Source organism: Leptodactylus fuscus, chromosome 5 (assembly GCF_031893055.1).
Source record: "Leptodactylus fuscus isolate aLepFus1 chromosome 5, aLepFus1.hap2, whole genome shotgun sequence".
NCBI lineage: Eukaryota > Metazoa > Chordata > Amphibia > Anura > Leptodactylidae > Leptodactylus > Leptodactylus fuscus.
In genome coordinates, this window is record NC_134269.1 from 213501392 (window position 1) to 213521710 (window position 20319).

Sequence of the window (20319 nt, forward strand, 5' to 3'; positions counted from 1 at the left end):
CCCCATTCATGGGACATTTTGGGTTCCATGGCTGACCCACCTAAAAAAAACCTTACACTCCCTCTGAGTTCCAATTCATGGAACAATCCCAAGAAATCGAGACTGTTGGGAAGTAGCCACTGTAGGGTGTTGGACATATGGTGGTAAGAGGTCTTCCTCCATGTCTTCTCACTGGTCTCTCTCCTCTTCTTCCTTTTCTGTAGGAGTATGAATTTACGGTGCTGCCCAATGCCTATATGATCCACATGCCTCACGCACCGAGCTTCGACATCACTAAGTTCCGATCAAACAAGCAATATCGAATTTGTCTGAAAACGTTGAAGGAGGAGTTCCAACAAGACATGTCCCGCCGGTATGGATTCACGGCTCTGAAATACCTCACTGCGGAGAACAATAGCTAACAAGACCAGGGGATGGAAGAGCTTGGGTGTGCCTAACATCTGGTGAAGACCTCAACGCCATGGCATCAACCATCCATGGTTGGTTGGAGACTGCCGGCGTGTAGATCCCTGGGTCATTCAAGGAACTTACCCTATTGTACCTTTTTTCCCCCGACTCCAATAAGACATACAGACGTGGATCCAGGTAGACAGAATATTCTGAGGAATTCGACTTCTTCCCTGGCGCTAGAGAGCAAGGCTTACATGTTGGAGATCTGTCCGATATGGTGTCCCAGTTGCGACACCCAACTCAAGGCCATACGTCTCTGGCCCAAACCCTACCACCTGCTTCACCATCCAAGAGATCTAGTTGCCGAATACTTTGTTCCGGAACTCCTCTCGGAAATTTCCGGGATGTGTCCTACCAAGTCATAAAGAGTAGAAGGAGCGGACACGAGTTGGTGTAAGACATCGCAATCTGTTTCTCACAGGGATTGTTGAGGAGGTTTGAAGAGTATTTATGGGTTCACCCAAGACCTTGCCCAGATGTACTGTACCACAGCTGGCCTTCCTGGGGCAAAAAAATAAGGGACTTGGTGTAAAATCTCTTAAGCTTCACGCAAAAAAAAAAAAAAATTATGTAAAAAAAACAAAGTAGCAGTGTTGACAATGTAAAGATCCAAAGGGCATTTCTTTCTATTTTTGTATTGTATTCATCGCTGTATAAAAGAATTCAAAAATATTCACACCCTGCTATCTCTGAGGAAGACGCGGAGGAGCCGAGAAGTGGCCGTACGATCCGGACGTGGACGTGACATCGCGTATCTCCTGGTGGTGACATCTTCCTCTGCATGGACAAACGAAGACTCCGTGCCCGGAAGACCATTTTTGGTGTGAAGAGCGGGTCCACTTCTTCCCCAGCTGTCAGATTTTTCTTCTGTGTAATTACTGATGGTCCTGCGAGCGGCCTGGGCACCGCGAAGACAATGACGCGCTCAGACATCTTGTAGGGCTTTGCCATTTATACCGCGGCATGTTCATTTTCAGGAAAATCGTAGCTCCGGACGTTCCCGGAAAGCCCAGAAACAACATTACTATGCAATGTCTTACTGGACTTTCGTCTCGGAACAAGGTCCACACCCCCGGCCGACTCGAGAGAAGAATGTTGAGGAGCTCGTGCATGGAAAGGGTGACTAACATTTCCCAGGGATTCGATACGATAGAAAGACTGCGTCGCGAAGAGTTCCGTCCTACCTAAGATGGACGTTGGTGATGATGGATGAGTTGTAACCCAATGGATTTTTCCACTATTTTTTACCGTTCAGTATTAATTGTCATGTTTACAAAAAGGACACGAATAATGCACTAGACCTGCAGGCGGCGGCTGCTTGTAAACCAATGGAAGACGACGCTCGGAGACGGAGGAGAAACCACAACGGTGCTCTGTTCTCATCCCACGTATAGAGAAGGTCCCCATGACGTGTGCATCATATCATGAAACAACACACATATAGAGATTTTATTTCAAAAATTTATACCAAAAATTTGGCTAGATAGGCTAAAGTCAAGATGTCTTCAACGACACAAGATGTTGATTGTGGTTTTAGGAACATATCTGGTACTTCAAGGCCTGGATCACAAAAAATGGAACTCTGTGTGACTCTCCATAGAGCCCGAGGGTAATAATAATCTTCCAGAAGGGGCAAATATTGAGGAGGGAGGGTCCCATTCCAGAATCTGCTCCACCACTGCTTCTCGTATAGCCAAGGTTAGCAGAGCCAGGCTTAAATAATTTGTTGATGGATCTAAAAAATTTCAGGAACCAACAACAAACTAATATGTATGGGTAGTGACCAGTGGTTCCCAATGCCTCCCGCTGGGGTTGCTGAGGGTCGGACAGGTTGGGTTGGAGCCCATTCCCCAAGAGATTAAGGGTTGCACGATGTCTAGTCATCTCCAATTTTGTGTTCCTTCACCGGAACCAAATATGCATGTTTATGGGGGGCATGGACACACTTGGCCCACAGGTGCCAACTCCTCATGAATGTCCAAGTTGTGGGTAGGGTTGAGAGATCGGATCCCAATTGGCGATCGAGCAAATTTCACAATTGGGATCGGCTGGAAAATGATCGAAAATTGGACTTTGAAATCTCAAGATCGGCTCAACCCCACTGTCTATATAATATACAATTAGGGTTGGGCGATCGGGATTGGGAAAGATCGGATCCCGATCGGCGATCGAGCAACTTTCATGATCAGGATCAGCTGTGGAATGATCGATCCTGAAATCTCAAGATCGGCTCAACTCTAATTGTGGGATTTTGATGGAACATTCACAGGAGGGTCCTCCAGTGGGCCCAGACCCCAATATAATAATGGTCCAGCACCAGACACCCAAATTTGAAGGATACTATGGTCTATTTCCTAGGGGGTCTTTGGAGGATGAGAAGTAGAATCATTCTATCTGGTGGGTCCAAGAACCCTCCGTCCGACCCATGTTGTAGTAGTAAGGTCTGGAGGAGTAGATGACCATTGATGGAGCCCCGTGAGCAGATGGGGCCCTATTTCCCTCTTGGTGGTGGGGCCCTCCCCTCGCGGTACACACTCCCATCGCCCACAGTTTCAGGCCGTCAGTAGAAGATCGGCTTATCATCTTGTCACTGACGTCCCCATTATCTTTCCGCTTCACCGACGCCTTTTTTTCGCTCATTTAATGTGTAAATTTTTCATTGCTCTTTTTTTTCCCTGTTCGACGCCTCAGATTTCTCCGTATTTTTTTTTATATACTTTTCCATGGTGACAGAAATCTGCAATTATCTTCTCGGCAATCGCCGGTGAGATAAGCTCGTGTGACAAGTTTTCATTCCCGTTCACGTCAATACAGTCAATTACCTTACGGGCGGGCGGGAAAATCTCACATCAACATGGCGTCTATTGTCTCCAAATGGGCCTTGTCCCCAGCAACCAAAATAAATGGAACATCGCTCAAATAATCGAAGACATCTTGTATGGCTTCTTATAGCATTAGCGCCCCCAGTAGTCGGGAATATGGAACTACTGGTCAACCCAAGGTCAAAGCAAATTAATACTATATACCAGAAAATGAAAGGTGAAATCTGATTGGCTGATACAGCTTCTCCGCTGATAGGACTTAGATAGTCACACGTTGTGGTCATATCGCGTTTTGGCGAGGTTTCCGCATCAGTTTGGGCCAAAAATACAGCCCTGAATGGATCTGAATTTTTGTCTCGCAGTAAACGGATGAGAAGAGAGACACGGGGAGGAGACGCCGTCCTGGTTGTCTGCAGCGACCAATCAGAGCGTTCTGTTTCATAACCTGAAACGCGACCTGTATTGGCTGCTGTAGGCAACATGGCGGCTTTGCCCTCTGAGCCAGTTGTCCTGTGTGAATGAGTCTGCAGCGTCTCCGGAGTAAATGGCTTGTAAATAAATTCAAGAACATTTGTTTATTTTCAGTTGTGCAATAAAATTGTGAAATAATCTCGTGTTATGTTCATCGGTTCCGCGGGGGTGTGACTGACCGCGACCTTGTGGTGTCATCCTGAGGTCGAGAGTGCCGGACACTAGAGCCATCAGTAATGGGACATATACATGTATACAGTGCAGGGACCTCTCAACACAGGACTGTGGCATAATGGGAGAACTGGCCTGTCAGTCACACTACAGCCCCGCCCATACTGAGCTGTCAGTCACACTACAGCCCCACCCATACTGAGCTGTTAGTCACACTACAGCCCCGCCCATACTGAGCTGTCAATCACACTACAGCCCCGCCCATACTGAGCTGCCAGTCACACTACAGCCCTGCCCATACTGAGCTGTCAGTCACACTACAGCCCCGCCCATACTGAGCTGTCAGTCACCACAGCCCCGTCCATACTGAGCTGTCAGTCCCACTACAGCCCTACCCATACTGAGCTGTCAGTCCCACTACAGCCCCGCCCACACTGAGCTGCCAGTCACACTACAGCCCCGCCTCATACTGAGCTGTCAGTCACACTACAGCCCCACCCATACTGAGCTGACAGTCACACTACAGCCCCGCCCATACTGAGCTGTCAGTCACACTACAGCCCCGCCCATACTGAGCTGTCAGTCACACTACAGCCCCGCCCATACTGAGCTGTCAGTCACACTACAGCCCTGCCCATACTGAGCTGTCAATCACACTACAGCCCCACCTATACTGAGCTGCCAGTCACACTACAGCCCTGCCCATACTGAGCTGTCAGTCACACTGCAGCCCCGCCCATACTGAGCTGTCAGTCACCACAGCCCCGTCCATACTGAGCTGTCAGTCCCACTACAGCCCTACCCATACTGAGCTGTCAGTCCCACTACAGCCCCGCCCACACTGAGCTGCCAGTCACACTACAGCCCCGCCTCATACTGAGCTGTCAGTCACACTACAGCCCCACCCATACTGAGCTGCCAGTCACACTACAGCCCCGCCCATACTGAGCTGTCAGTCACACTACAGCCCTGCCCATACTGAGCTGTCAGTCACACCGCAGCCCTGCCCATACTGAGCTGCCAGTCACACTACAGCCCCACCCGCTGAGCTGTCAGTCACACTACAGCCCTACCCATACTGAGCTGTCAGTCACACTACAGCCCTACCCATACTGAGCTGTCAGTCACACTACAGCCCTACCCATACTGAGCTGTCAGTCACACTACAGCCCTACCCATACTGAGCTATCAGTCACACTACAGCCCTGCCCATACTGAGCTGTCAGTCACACTACAGCCCTGCCCATACTGAGCTGTCAGTCACACTGCAGCCCTGCCCATACTGAGCTGCCAGTCACACTACAGCCCCACCCGCTGAGCTGTCAGTCACACTACAGCCCTACCCATACTGAGCTGTCAGTCACACTACAGCCCCGCCCATACTGAGCTGTCAGTCACACTACAGCCCTACCCATACTGAGCTGTCAGTCACACTACAGCCCTACCCATACTGAGCTATCAGTCACACTACAGCACCTGCCCATACTGAGCTGTCAGTCATACTACAGCCCCACCCATACTGAGCTGCTGAGCTGTATAAACTTTGGGGTCAACACAGCAATGGTAATGCACAATCACACAAATGGAATCACACAAATGTGCATCACTGTAATGTCATCAATAGAAACCAACATGGAGGCATACTAAGGAGAAGTATTAGGTATGTACAGTTTTTAAAGGGGTTTTCCAACCCTTTTCCCCACAGGGTAGGTTATCACTACCCTTTCAATGGGGGTCAGGTACCTGGACCCAGCACTGATCAGATGATCCAGCGACATTGCGGTAGAGGTTGCTTCACAGAACAGGCCGGAAGCAACCCTGCTCCTAAGTCATAGGCACAGAGCTGCGTCCACTGTATAGTATTAGTATTTTCCCCTCTGCAGACTCTTATGTATTGCTTGCAGTTCTCCCTGAGCTGGAGGGTGTATATCAGCTGCCATACACTACACACAGTAAGTACAGGAGACTCTGCGCTATAACTCAGCTACAGCCCCAGCACACCAGGTCACACAGTAAAGATGGTGCAGACTATTCTGTGGTCCAAAAACCAAGAAGAGGATTATATAAGATATACACCCTGCTGTTGTACAGGACATATACAGAGAAGTACTGACGTGAGTGCTTTGGTTCTGATGGAAAGCTCCTGCTTAGCTCCAGCATACAACTAAACTTCTATTTCTCCCTCTGATCACTCCTCCCTCTCCATAGACTTCTATAGACATCTTTAATCTGAGTCATGTGACCCGTAATCCATCTCCAGATGGACATAGCTAAGATTTTACATCTGAGAAGATATATTACAAACTTCCTCATAACCACCTGTACTATTCATTGATGCAAAGTTTAACATCAGCTGGGGCGCCCCCATAAACCCCCACAGCTCTGCACTACCCCCATATAACGGTTCTCAGATATAACAGAGGGGAGTTGCAGCTCATCACGTACCAGGCCCAGGATAGTCTACGACCTCTGCACCACTGAGAAGATCCAAGAATACTGGAATGAAGCTGGAAGTCATCCTGAATCCTCCACCATAACCTCCTGCCACCGACATATTGTATCATTAAGCACTTCTGGGATTTGCCCTTGGTCATAAGGAGGCTGTTTCTGCAAATAAAGGAGATGTTTAGCAACAGCGTCATATCTGTCTATAGGCTGAGTCTGGTGTTGCAGCTTTGCTGTGTTGAAGTAAATAAACTGGGATGCAGTACCTCATCCAACCTGTTGGCAAGTGTGGCACTGTTTCTGCTTCCTAAACAACCCCTTTATAACTCTTCATCACCTCTACAAATTTTCATCCTTCAATAGGTTCTTCTCCACTGATTCTGGCACAGTTGGAATTTTTTCTCTAGCCCCCACCATTCCTGAGCAATCATCTCAGTTAGTTTTGGTGCCTGATATGTAACGAGACTCCCTAATATCCTGTGGGTGGTGTGAGTGGCAGGGAAGGGGGCGTGACTCTGAGCTCATACACTGCTTCTGATTGGAGCCCTTTGTCATGCCCCCGCCTGGCACCACCCACTGTACATTAAGGAGTCTAGTTAACATCTCAGGCACCAAAACTAACTGCACTGACTGCTCAGTAATGATGGGGGATAGAGAAAAAATTCCAACTGCGCCAGGATCATTGGAGTGGCTGTAATTGAAGGCTGGAGTTGATGGAGGAGGCGGAGAAAACGTGAACACTATGCAGACAACAAGGCCGCATTCACACTGCATGCAGGAGCCATATATTTCTTACCAAATTCCAGTATGATGGGAATAGCTGTAATTTTGATATCTACCACCAGATGGCACCATCACCCTTCTAATCTTCACTGAGGTCTTGGGCGCCCCTTGTGGACCTCAAAAGTAGCAAAATCCCCAGTATATACAATTCTTTGAGTCGTCCTCTTCTACCAATTTACCAGATATTCTATTTACTGACATCTGTTCCTGGAAAAGCTGGGTGACAAGCAATATGGCTGCCATTACAGCTTCACCTAACTTTCCTACAGTCCTGAATCTCAAATCCGCCTACTTAGGCGACGTTGTGGGGGCATCACTAAGCCTTTCAGGAACCTGGAAAAGCTGGATGTTTTATTAGCAGTCATAGTGGTTTGTCACCCAGCTTTCCCAGCTGCAGAAAAAAACTAATTGCTATAGAAAGGTCCCTGTAATGATTTAATCCTGTTTTTGGCGCTATCCTCAGTCCGGCTCTATGAACATGACTATAGGCTTAGAGGGATTTTTTCTTAATTTATAGGGAAATGCCCGTTAGGTGTAAAGAAATCAATAAAGTATATAGAAAATTTTAAAATAATCAAAGGACCCAAAAATATCAATCAAAAAGTAGTCGAAATACTAAAAAAAAGTCCAAATTTGTATTTTATGATGCAATACCCCTTGTCACCACTAGATGTCAGCAGATATTAAAATAATAATAATAATAATAATACAATTCAAGCTGTTTCATCAGATTGGATTAGTCCCCCCCCCCCTCCTTATAATTCAGGTGGCCTCTTCCTCTCCTCATTCAGTCCTCCACAGTCCCGCTGTCACTTGACCCCTGCACGGTGTGAATAATGGATTAGTCCTCGTTGCCATCTCCTAATGAGGCCGTTAATAATTAATCCCATCATTCAGGGGTCGCTTTGGCTGTAATCACAGACCGCGCCTCACAGACCGCGCCTCGCACCTCGTACGTATCCACCTGATCAGAACTTTTTTTCCTATAGTTTTTCTGTATATAGATATAAGGCAGAAGTTAGCTCCTCCCCCTTGCCACGTTCATCAGATTTCAGTCAGTTGTTCACACTGAGCTGTTCTTCAATTACCTTACAAAACTGCCATCATTTATTTACACTTCAGTCTCTGCGTAGTTCACTTCACCGCAAACCCTTCTTCACAAGACACCAAAGATCTGAGCGTTATTTTGTTAGGGGTTCGAAGCGTCGGATTCATCCCAGTCCTAAATTTGTAGGATCAAGAGGTTATCACGAGACAAAACAGATACTATCATCCCAAACAGCGCCATATCTGTCCAAAGGCTGTATGTGGTATTGCAGCCCTGCTCAATGGAAGTGTATGAGGCTGAGCTGTAATACCACACACAGCCTGTGGCCAGGTGTGGCGCTGTTCTACAAGATATTCACACCATATTAAATGAGTCATTTATAGAGAGACATGAGATGGAAAAGTTTTAAATATCTGTGTAATCTGCCAGCAGTGTCCCAAATACACCAGAATGTACGGCCACCACAAGGGGGAGCTCTTTGTACAGACACATTATTTATATAGCAACAATTGGGCAACATTTAGACAGATAGATAGATAGATAGATAGATAGATAGATAGGAGATAGATAGATAGATAGATAGATAGATAGGAGATAGATAGATAGATAGATAGATAGATAGATAGATAGGAGATAGATAGATAGATAGATAGATAGATAGATAGATAGGAGATAGATGATAGATAGATAGATAGATAGATAGATAGATAGATAGGAGATAGATGATAGATAGATAGATAGATAGATAGATAGATAGATAGATAGATAGATAGGAGATAGATAGATAGATAGATAGATAGATAGATAGATAGATAGATAGATAGGAGATAGATGATAGATAGATAGATAGATAGATAGATAGATAGATAGATAGATAGGAGATAGATGATAGATAGATAGATAGATAGATAGATAGATAGATAGATAGATAGGAGATAGATGATAGATAGATAGATAGATAGATAGATAGATAGATAGATAGATAGATAGGAGATAGATAGATAGATAGATAGGAGATAGATGATAGATAGATAGATAGATAGATAGATAGATAGATAGATAGATAGATAGGAGATAGATAGATAGATAGATAGGAGATAGATGATAGATAGATAGATAGATAGATAGATAGATAGATAGATAGATAGGAGATAGATAGATAGGAGATAGATAGATAGATAGATAGATAGATAGATAGATAGGTAGATAGGAGATAGATAGATAGATAGATAGATAGATAGATAGATAGGAGATAGATAGATAGATAGATAGATAGATAGATAGGAGATAGATGATAGATAGATAGATAGATAGATAGATAGATAGATAGATAGATAGGAGATAGATAGATAGGAGATAGATAGATAGATAGATAGATAGATAGATAGATAGATAGGTAGATAGGAGATAGATAGATAGATAGATAGATAGATAGATAGATAGGAGATAGATAGATAGATGATAGATAGATAGATAGATAGATAGATAGATAGATAGATAGGAGATAGATAGATAGATAGATAGATAGATAGATAGATAGGAGATAGATAGATAGATAGATAGATAGATAGGAGATAGATGATAGATAGATAGATAGATAGATAGATAGATAGATAGATAGATAGGAGATAGATAGATAGATAGATAGATAGATAGATAGATAGGAGATAGATGATAAATAGATAGATAGGAGATAGATAGATAGATAGATAGATAGATAGATAGATGATAGATAGATAGATAGATAGATAGATAGATAGATAGATAGGAGATAGATAGATGATAGATAGATAGATAGATAGATAGATAGATAGATAGATAGGAGATAGATAGATAGATGATAGATAGATAGATAGATAGATAGATAGGAGATAGATAGATAGATAGATAGATAGATAGATAGATAGATAGGAGATAGATAGATAGATAGATAGATAGGAGATAGATAGATAGATAGATAGATAGATAGATAGATAGGAGATAGATAGATAGATAGATAGATAGATAGATAGGAGATAGATGATAGATAGATAGATAGATAGATAGATAGATAGATAGGAGATAGATAGATAGATAGATAGATAGATAGATAGATAGGAGATAGATAGATAGATAGATAGATAGGAGATAGATAGATAGATAGATAGATAGATAGATAGATAGGAGATAGATGATAGATAGATAGATAGATAGATAGATAGATAGATAGATAGATAGATAGATAGGAGATAGATAGGAGATAGATAGATAGATAGATAGATAGATAGATAGGTAGATAGGAGATAGATAGATAGATAGATAGATAGATAGATGATAGATAGATAGATAGATAGATAGATAGATAGGAGATAGATAGATAGATAGATAGATAGATAGATGATAGATAGATAGATAGATAGATAGATAGATAGGAGATAGATAGATAGATAGATAGATAGATAGATAGATAGGAGATAGATAGATAGATAGATAGGAGATAGATAGATAGATAGATAGATAGATAGATAGGAGATAGATAGATAGATAGATAGATAGATAGGAGATAGATAGATAGATAGATAGATAGATAGATAGATAGATAGGAGATAGATAGATAGATAGATAGATAGATAGATAGATAGATAGGAGAGAGATAGATAGGAGATAGATAGATAGATAGATAGATGATAGATAGATAGATAGATAGATAGATAGATAGATAGATAGGAGATAGATAGATAGATAGATAGATAGATAGATAGATAGGAGATAGATAGATAGATGATAGATAGATAGATAGATAGATAGATAGATAGATAGATAGATAGGAGATAGATAGATGATAGATAGATAGATAGATAGATAGATAGATAGATAGGAGATAGATAGATAGATAGATAGATAGATAGATAGATAGATAGGAGATAGATAGATAGATAGATAGATAGATAGGAGATAGATAGATAGATAGATAGATAGGAGATAGATAGATAGATAGATAGATAGATAGATAGGAGATAGATAGATAGATAGATAGATAGATAGATAGATAGATGAGAGATAGATAGGAGATAGATAGATAGATAGATAGATAGATAGATAGATAGGAGATAGATAGATAGATAGATAGATAGATAGATAGATAGGAGATAGATAGATAGATAGATAGATAGATGATAGATAGATAGATAGATAGATAGGAGATAGATAGATAGATAGATAGATAGATAGATAGGAGATAGATAGATAGATAGATAGATAGATAGATAGATAGATAGGAGATAGATAGATAGATAGATAGATAGATAGATAGATAGGAGATAGATAGATAGATAGATAGATAGATAGGAGATAGATAGATAGATAGATAGATAGATAGATAGATAGGAGATAGATAGATAGATAGATAGGAGATAGATAGATAGATAGATAGATAGATAGATAGATAGATAGATAGATAGGAGATAGATAGATAGATAGATAGATAGGAGATAGATAGATAGATAGATAGATAGATAGATAGATAGATAGGAGATAGATAGATAGATAGATAGATAGATAGATAGATAGGAGATAGATAGATAGATAGATAGATAGATAGATAGATAGGAGATAGATAGATAGATAGATAGATAGATAGATAGATAGGAGATAGATAGATAGATAGATAGATAGATAGATAGATAGGAGATAGATAGATAGATAGATAGATAGATAGATAGATAGGAGATAGATAGATAGATAGATAGATAGATAGATAGGAGATAGATAGATAGATAGATAGATAGATAGATAGGAGAGAGATAGATAGGAGATAGATAGATAGATAGATAGATAGATAGATAGATAGATAGGAGATAGATAGATAGATAGATAGATAGATAGATAGATAGGAGATAGATAGATAGATAGATAGATAGATAGATAGATAGGAGATAGATAGATAGATAGATAGATAGATAGATAGATAGGAGATAGATAGATAGATAGATAGATAGATAGATAGGAGATAGATAGATAGATAGATAGATAGATAGATAGATAGGAGATAGATAGATAGGTAGATAGGAGATAGATAGATAGATAGATAGATAGATAGATAGATAGGAGATAGATAGATAGATAGATAGATAGATAGGAGATAGATAGATGATAGATAGATAGATAGATAGATAGATAGATAGGAGATAGATAGATAGATAGATAGATAGATAGATAGATAGATAGGAGATAGATAGATAGATGATAGATAGATAGATAGATAGATAGATAGATAGATAGATGGATGGATGGATGGATGGATAGATAGATAGGAGATAGATAGATAGTAGATAGATAGATAGATAGATAGATAGATAGGAGATAGATAGATAGATAGATAGATAGATAGATAGATAGATAGATAGATAGATAGGAGATAGATAGATAGATAGATAGATAGATAGATAGGAGATAGATAGATAGATAGATCTCATTTGCTTCCAGTTCACTTCCCCGTTCTCTTCCATTAGGTTCTTGATACATGTCACCCCCATTACCTCCTGGTTACACGACTCTCGCCAACCTCGCCCACATTCCCGCCGACGCAGGGCCTGTCCCGGTGCCAGAGTGTGGGCACATCGATAAATTGTGAGGGGATTGGTAGATAAGTGTGAAAAATAAATTCATCAATACGTCTGTGTTGGATTATCTGTATCCATGCGCTGCCCGGGCCTGCTGGTAGTTGTGGTGACACAACTTCTGGAGAGCCACAGGTTGAAAACCACAGCGCCCTCAACTGGTAGAGCAAATGTTTACCTCGGTATTATAAGATGGAAGTTTTTGTATACGTCATAGTTGTGCAAAAATTTTTGACTTTTTTTTTAATTGACCACCATTTTTTTTTATATATTTGCCAACTTTCGTTGGGTTGAGATCTGGGAATCGGGGAGCGCGTTGCAAAATTTTTAGTATTTTTGTAATATTTTAGTAAAGCTCTGCCCCTTTTTGTTTGGGCCACACCCATTCTTTGAGGCGTGACTCCCCTATTTGCATTGGTCACGCCCCTTTTCATGACATGACGGGAACTTTAAGGGACCATGTCTGGGTTTGGGAGATTCGCCCATTCTTCCGGGACATTGGGAGGACACCGGATTTTGCGTGAACCTTCCGGGCGGTTCGAGAGAGTTGGCATGAATTATCTTTGGCCGGTTTCTTATGCCTTAAAGGGATACGTCTCTGGCTTTTTGGGCCTTTCCTTCCCATGTAGACCCTAAGGCTGAATCAAAAGTTTTGAACTACTGAAACCGTGTGTCCAAAAATTGTGCCGTACACCGTTTCGTGGTACTTTCGGATTGTTCAAAAAGGAGCCTTAAAGGGGCGTTTTACATTATATTCTATGGCTGTCCAATAATCCAGCGCCTCGACTGACTCCGGATTACAGGAATGTAAGTCAAGTTGCAAAAATTTTCCAAAAATATAACCTCACGAATCGCAAAAATTCACACACGGCCGCCATTATCGCCTTCAATTTTGCAGTCCCGGTATAAAATATATATATACGTGTATACAGTGAGTGTGCAGCAGCTTTGAAGGGGTTAATGGCGCTGACTCAGAGGAGAATTAATTACGCGGCCGCCGCTCGTCTATTTCAGGCAGTTTATGTTCTCACCGACTCCGGGGAATAAGCCCTTTGTATAGCACCGGCCCCGCTCTCCACCATTAACCCCCCCCCCCTCGCCCGCCCAGCAGCAAACTGGTTAAAGGAGCACGCACCATTTTTTTTGGGAAGGAATGCGGACCAGAATTGACGGGTTGCCATGGTAACCCCTTCCACGTCTTCCTTATAAATGATGCAGAAACAAGCTGGCGGTGCCTGAATACCGCACCGTCAGGGAAGCCGCCAGGGGAGCGTGGCGCGGGGTTAACCCCGTCGTCACCGCAGCGTGCCAGGGCAATTACGACATGCGCGGCGATAAATTATTCAGCATAACTTTGGCAACGCTCTGCGGGGAGGTGGAGGAATCTGCAGGAGAAAGTGCGGAATTGTAGTACGCCGCCAGGTGTTACTAATATGGGGGGGGTCTGCCTCATAATTTGGAAAGTCTGCCATTCCGGAGCTTGGGAAAGCTGGATGGGAACATCTGCGGCAGCCATATTTGTTGTCACCTTGCTTTCCAGGATGAAAGATGTCTTCTGCCCAAGGCAACCAATCACAGCGCAGCTTTTATATTCCGAGAGCATTGTAAGACATGAAAGCACAACTGTGATTGGCTGCTGTGAAAAGGCCTATAATGAAACTGTCTCTGTAATGATGGCAACCAATCACAGTGCAGCTTTCATATTTCAATACCACTATAACAAATGAAAGCAGGGCTGTGATTGGTCGCTATGAAAAGGCAATGAAACTGTCTCTGCTAACCATAGCAGCCAATCACAGTACAGCTTTCATATTTCAATACCACTATAACAAATGAAAGCAGAGCTGTGATTGGTCGCTATCAAACTACAACATGTCCGGAGGGGAATTTATGAAAAGGGGAGCGAACGAATCTCCCAGGTCGGTCAGGATGAGCGCGCATCTGTCAGGCGGACATTATGTGGCAGACAGTGTATGCCCATGTGACAAAGAGGGGGTGTGGCACGTGCCCCAAAGAGGGCGGGGCCGCCTCAGAGTTATTTGCAATGTGACCACCAGCTCCTGGGCCCCAAAATAATATCGGTAATGGCGCCCCTCCCTGTCTTGTGCTATGGTATATAGTGGTATGGTTTATGAGGCGGAGGGATCTTTGAGCCCCTATGAGAGGCGCGGTATTGTTTGGTCAGTGTATGGCGGTATGATTTTCGCACTGTATGTCGGTATTATTTGATCGGTGTATGGTGGTATTATTAGAATTGGATATGACAGTATTATTTGACCCAATGTATAGCGGCATTATTTTAACAGCATGTGGTTGTATTATTTTAACAGTATATATTGGTATTATTGTAATAATGTGTGGCAGTATTATGTGAACAATGCATAGTGGTGTTATGTCAACAGTATATGGTGCTATTCTTTGAACAGTGTATAGGAGTATTATGAGAACAGTATGTGGTTGTAATATTAGCACCATTATAGTGGTATTATTTCTGCATTGTATCGTAGCATTACTTCAACACTTACAGTAGTATTATTTCAGCTCTATAGGACAGTATTCACTTATCCATTTCACAACTACTACGCACTGCACAGTATCTTTGCACTGTATGGCGGTGATGACACTATATAGGATAGTTATTACAACAACCGCATGGAAGTGATATTTGGGCAGTATGTGGCAGCATTACTTGGACACTATACTGTATGGCGCTAATCATTGGGTACTGTAAGTTATTACTATTTGTACGCTGTATGGCGGTACATCTTATAAATGTAGTACCGTATACGGCATGGACTCCAGACTATTGGCTACAGGACTTGTGTAGTATAAACACAATTGATGAACAGGTAAGGTATATATTAGGGGACCGCTATATCGGCTTATAGATGGGCACACCTTCACCGCAGGATCCCTTTAAGGCAGCCCCTTTACAGCTGGAGCAGCCTGTTGTGCATCATGTAACGTAGCGTAAAATAACAAGGTTCATCCTCGTAATTGCACGTCAGCGCTGCACCCAATGCCCCCATCCTGCCCGGGAGTAGTCACCCTCCACCCCCATTGCATGGACTGAGTTGGCTCTGCATGGACCCAGCGCTGCGCTGACAGCTGATCTGGCCTGTCCACCAGTTGTTTCACTAAATTATGTATCCAGCCCTGATGGTTGGAGGGAGCAGCAGGGAGGGGATGTGACTCCGAGGCTGCAGCAGCCAATGGCAGGAGGCACCAGCTGGGAGAGGCTGAGGCATCAGCTGCCTCCCTGTGATGTGATGATGCAGGGGATGAGGATGCACTGTGGCAGCAGGAAGGGATCCGACACCGTCTGAGGCTACCGGAGCAGGCGTCCATAATACAGGTAAGTTAGGGGGGGCTGTGCTGCGTGCAGGACTGCAAGGACAGGGACCATCACTGCGCCCATACATCTCCATCCGCAGAGGCAATAGACGGAGACATGGCAGTGCCCAAATCTCCCACCTGGGGTTATACAGGGACAGTGGTGTTTATAAAGAGGTTGCATGATGTAGCAGAGCCGGTTCTGCATGGACAGGTCGCCTGTTGCACAACTAGCGGTGCTGTTTACATTGAGAATCAACAGAAACATCATTCAACATGTGTCACTGGGCTGATGTTGTGGGCGTATAGATGTAGCAGAGATGAATTTACCTTGTGGCACTGGTGGGTTGATTTGATAGTGACTTGTCATGACTCTGCAGTCCTGTGTAAAAACCTTGTATTTCTAATATTGATATGAAAATTACACGGTGAGCTCTGCTACATCTCTAGATTAGTACCATGCAAAAGCTCTGAAATAATGTAATATACATATATACCGTGCAGGACACTTGTGGGTGTGGTGGGTCAGGGGCACAGCGTATGATTCGTCTTGTTGTCCTGTACTCATATATACAAATGCAGCAGAGATGAGATTGTCATTTAGCACCAGATATATCTATGATCATACCAAGGACCGCAGATAAACCAACAATATAATAAAGCAGCTCCGAAGGGTTAAACAACAAATTCAACTCTGAAGAGTTAACAAAAAGTACCTTTCACCCCCACGATCCAGTTCCAGTTCTTTGCATCTTTTAATATCCGCCCCTGTTGGTGCTATTTTTTCTCTAGATCCCACCATCCCCGAGCAGTCAGTGATGATATTTTTGGTGCCTGATATGCTGACTAGACTCCCTAATGTCCAGTGGGTGGTATCGGACAGGAACAGGAAATAGGAAGTGACTCAAAGCTCCAATTGGGAATGAACAGTGTCAGAGCTCTGAGTCACGTCCACTTTCCTGTTCCTACCGGACACCACCCACGAGATATTAGGGAGTCTAGTGAGAATATTAGGCCCCAAAACTAACTGCATTGATTGCTCAATAATGGAGGGAGCTAGAGATAACATATACTCAAGAACTTTTTTGTGATTTAAAGAGGACCTTTCACCACTTTTGGGCACATGCAGTGTTATATACTGCTGGAAAGCTGACAGTGCGCTGAATTCAGCGCACTGTCGGCTTTCCCGATCCGTGCCCGGTGTGAAGAGCTTACGGTGCCGGTACCGTAGTGCTCTATGGTCAGAAGGGCGTTTCTGACCATTAGCCAGAGACGTCCTTCTGCCTTGCGGCGCCAATCACGCTGTGCTGTGGAGCGGGGAGGAACTCCCCCCTCCCGCTCCTGATAATGCTCGTCTATGGACGAGCTGTGTGAGCAGAGGGAGGGGGCGTTCCTCACCGCTCCACAGCACAGCGCGATTGGCGCCGCGAGGCAGAAGGACGTCTCTGGCTAATGGTCAGAAACGCCCTTCTGACCATAGAGCACTACGGTACCGGCACCGTAAGCTCTTTACACCGGGCACAGATCGGGAAAGCCGACAGTGCGCTGAATTCAGCGCACTGTCGGCTTTCTGGCAGTATATAACACTGCATATAACGCTGCACAGAAAGGGCCACAGCAGACTCTACCTGCTCAGGAGGCTGAGGGCCTTCGGAGTCCAGGGGACACTTCTTAGAGCCTTCTTCAACTCTGTGGTTGCCTCAGCCATCTTTTTCGGTGTGGCCTGCTGGGGAAGCAGTATATCAACCAGGGACAGAAATAGACTTGACAGGCTGATCAGGAGGGCCAGCTCTGTCCTGGGGAGCCCCTTGGACCCAGTACAGGTGGTGGGTGACAGAAGGATACTGTCCGTGGTGACCTCCATGCGGGAGAACAAATCCCACCCCATGTATGGGACCCTGATGGGACTTGGCAGCACTGTAAGCGACCGTCTGCTTCACCCCAAGTGTGAGAAGGAGCTATCGCAGGTCCTTTCTTCCAACCGCGACCAGGCTGTATAATCTACATCAGACCAAACGAAGACTCCGCACAGAGAACTAATGATTATGACGATGACCATGAGGTCTTCCTCTTTCTCTTCTGTTTTTCCTTAGCTGCCATGGACTCCTAGTATATCTTCTCTTCTCAGCTTATCTGTGTCTACGTCTGTAACATATTACTCTGTATTATCCTGTATCTGTATTACTATGCTGCTGTAACACGCTGAAATTTCCCCAAGGTGGGACTATTAAAGGATTAAAGGATGTGCCTGGATATGGTGAAAGGTCCTCTTTAAGGGCCTGATATTCTGTCAGAAGGTTTAAAGAGTGAAGTCCAGATCTGAGAGCGCGCCGGGAATATAGAGAAAGTGAGAGAATCTAAAGTTGCCGATAGTTATTACATTCAATGACTAAATACTACCGCATCTGGGTACATATTACCAGGTTAAAATACCGCACCAAGTTCTTATGTATAATACATACGGACTATACGTACCAGAGAAAGAAAGAACACATTTAGTCTAATCTACTGTAATAGCAAATTGTATATTCTGTCTAAATCCTCATTATCTTCATCGCAACCAGAAAATAAATTATACCTGCTATATCATACATTTTCCTCTGCTCCTCTAATAGTTAGCCTTACCGGTGTGATGGACAGCCCGTCCTCCTATCAGGTCTGGGGCAGCTCTTTCTTCCTATTTATTCTTTGCTCACATTCACATTGGTGCTATTTACTCTTGCAGTTTTGTTACCTGTATTCTTATTCCTGACCTCTGGCTTACATTTGACTATTCTCTTTGATTCCAATTCTGTACTGGCATCGACCCCTCCGCCTTGACTTGCTGACCTCCCTTTGCTGTTGTTTGTCTAGTCTGAGTTCTGTGTCATCTCATATATCTAGGAAGAGTTTTTCTGCCAAGTTGTCCTCTTCCGCCTAGGGCAGTGAGGAAAGTGGGCAGGGACAGGGGAAGTGTTCAGTTTAGGGCTCCCTGTCTTGTCATGTCCCTTCCCCCAGGGTTTGCCAGCAGCTACTAGGGAATTGCTACATAGGAGGTAGTATTATAGTAGTTATATTCTTGTACATAGGAGCAGTATTATAGTAGTTATATCCTTGTACATAGGGGGTAGTATTATAGTAGTTATATTCTTGTACATAGGAGGTAGTATTATAGTAGTTATATTCTTGTACATAGGAGGTAGTATTATAGTAGTTATATTCTTGTACATAGGAGGTAGTATCATAGTAGTTATATTCTTGTACATAGGAGGTAGTATTATAGTAGTTATATTCTTGTACATAGGAGTAGTATTATAATAGTTATATTCTTGTACATAGGAGGTAGTATTATAGTAGTTATATTCTTGTACATAGGAGCAGTATTATAGTAGTTATATTCCTGTACATAGGAGCAGTATTATAGTAGTTATATTCTTGTACATAGGAGCAGTATTATAGTAGTTATATTCTTGTACATAGGAGGTAGTATCATAGTAGTTATATTCTTGTATATAGGAGGTAGTATTATAGCAGTTATATTCTTGTACATAGGAGTAGTATTATAGTAGTTATATTCTTGTACATAGGAGCAGTATTATAGTAGTTATATTCTTGTGCATAGGGGCAGTATTATAGTAGTTATATTCTTGTACATAAGAGGTAGTATTATAGTAGTAATATTCTTGTACATAGGAGTAGTATTATAGTAGTTATATTCTTGTACATAGGAGGTAGTATTATAGTAGTTATATTCTTGTACATAGGAGCAGTATTATAGTAGTTATATTCTTGTACATAGGAGCAGTATTATAGTAGTTATATTCTTGTGCATAGGGGCAGTATTATAGTAGTTATATTCTTGTACATAAGAGGTAGTATTATAGTAGTAATATTCTTGTACATAGGAGTAGTATTATAGTAGTTATATTCTTGTACATAGGAGCAGTATTATAGTAGTTATATTCTTGTACATAGGAGGTAGTATTATAGTAGTTATATTCTTGTACATAGGAGCAGTATTATAGTAGTTATATTCTTGTACATAGGAGCAGTATTATTGTAGTTATATTTTTGTACATAGGAGCAGTATTATAGTAGGAGGCAGTATTATCATATTCTTGTACACAGGAGGCGGTATTATTATAGTTATGGTTTTGTACTTGATGTTTACAATGATCATTTAACTTTATAGGAATAGATCGATGGTTTTTGCTCCTTA

The 20319-nt window shown here is 42.6% G+C and overlaps 2 protein-coding genes across 4 annotated transcripts in view; both read left to right on the plus strand.

Annotated features, from left to right (window-relative positions):
• LARGE1 (LARGE xylosyl- and glucuronyltransferase 1) overlaps nucleotides 1-3875 on the plus strand; it is a 273247-nt gene extending 269372 nt beyond the window's left edge. For all 3 annotated transcript variants that reach the window (XM_075275348.1, XM_075275349.1, XM_075275350.1), the window contains one exon: nucleotides 204-3875. In XM_075275348.1, coding sequence (XP_075131449.1) covers nucleotides 204-401 — 198 coding nt within the window. In that variant the 3' untranslated portion in view covers nucleotides 402-3875. The remainder of the gene's footprint in view (nucleotides 1-203) is intronic.
• Nucleotides 3876-15951: 12076 nt separating this feature from the next.
• Nucleotides 15952-20319, plus strand: part of SYN3 (synapsin III) — a 159761-nt gene continuing 155393 nt past the window's right edge. The window contains exon 1 of the mRNA XM_075275357.1: nucleotides 15952-16143. The gene's annotated coding sequence lies outside the window, so the exon portion shown is untranslated. The remainder of the gene's footprint in view (nucleotides 16144-20319) is intronic.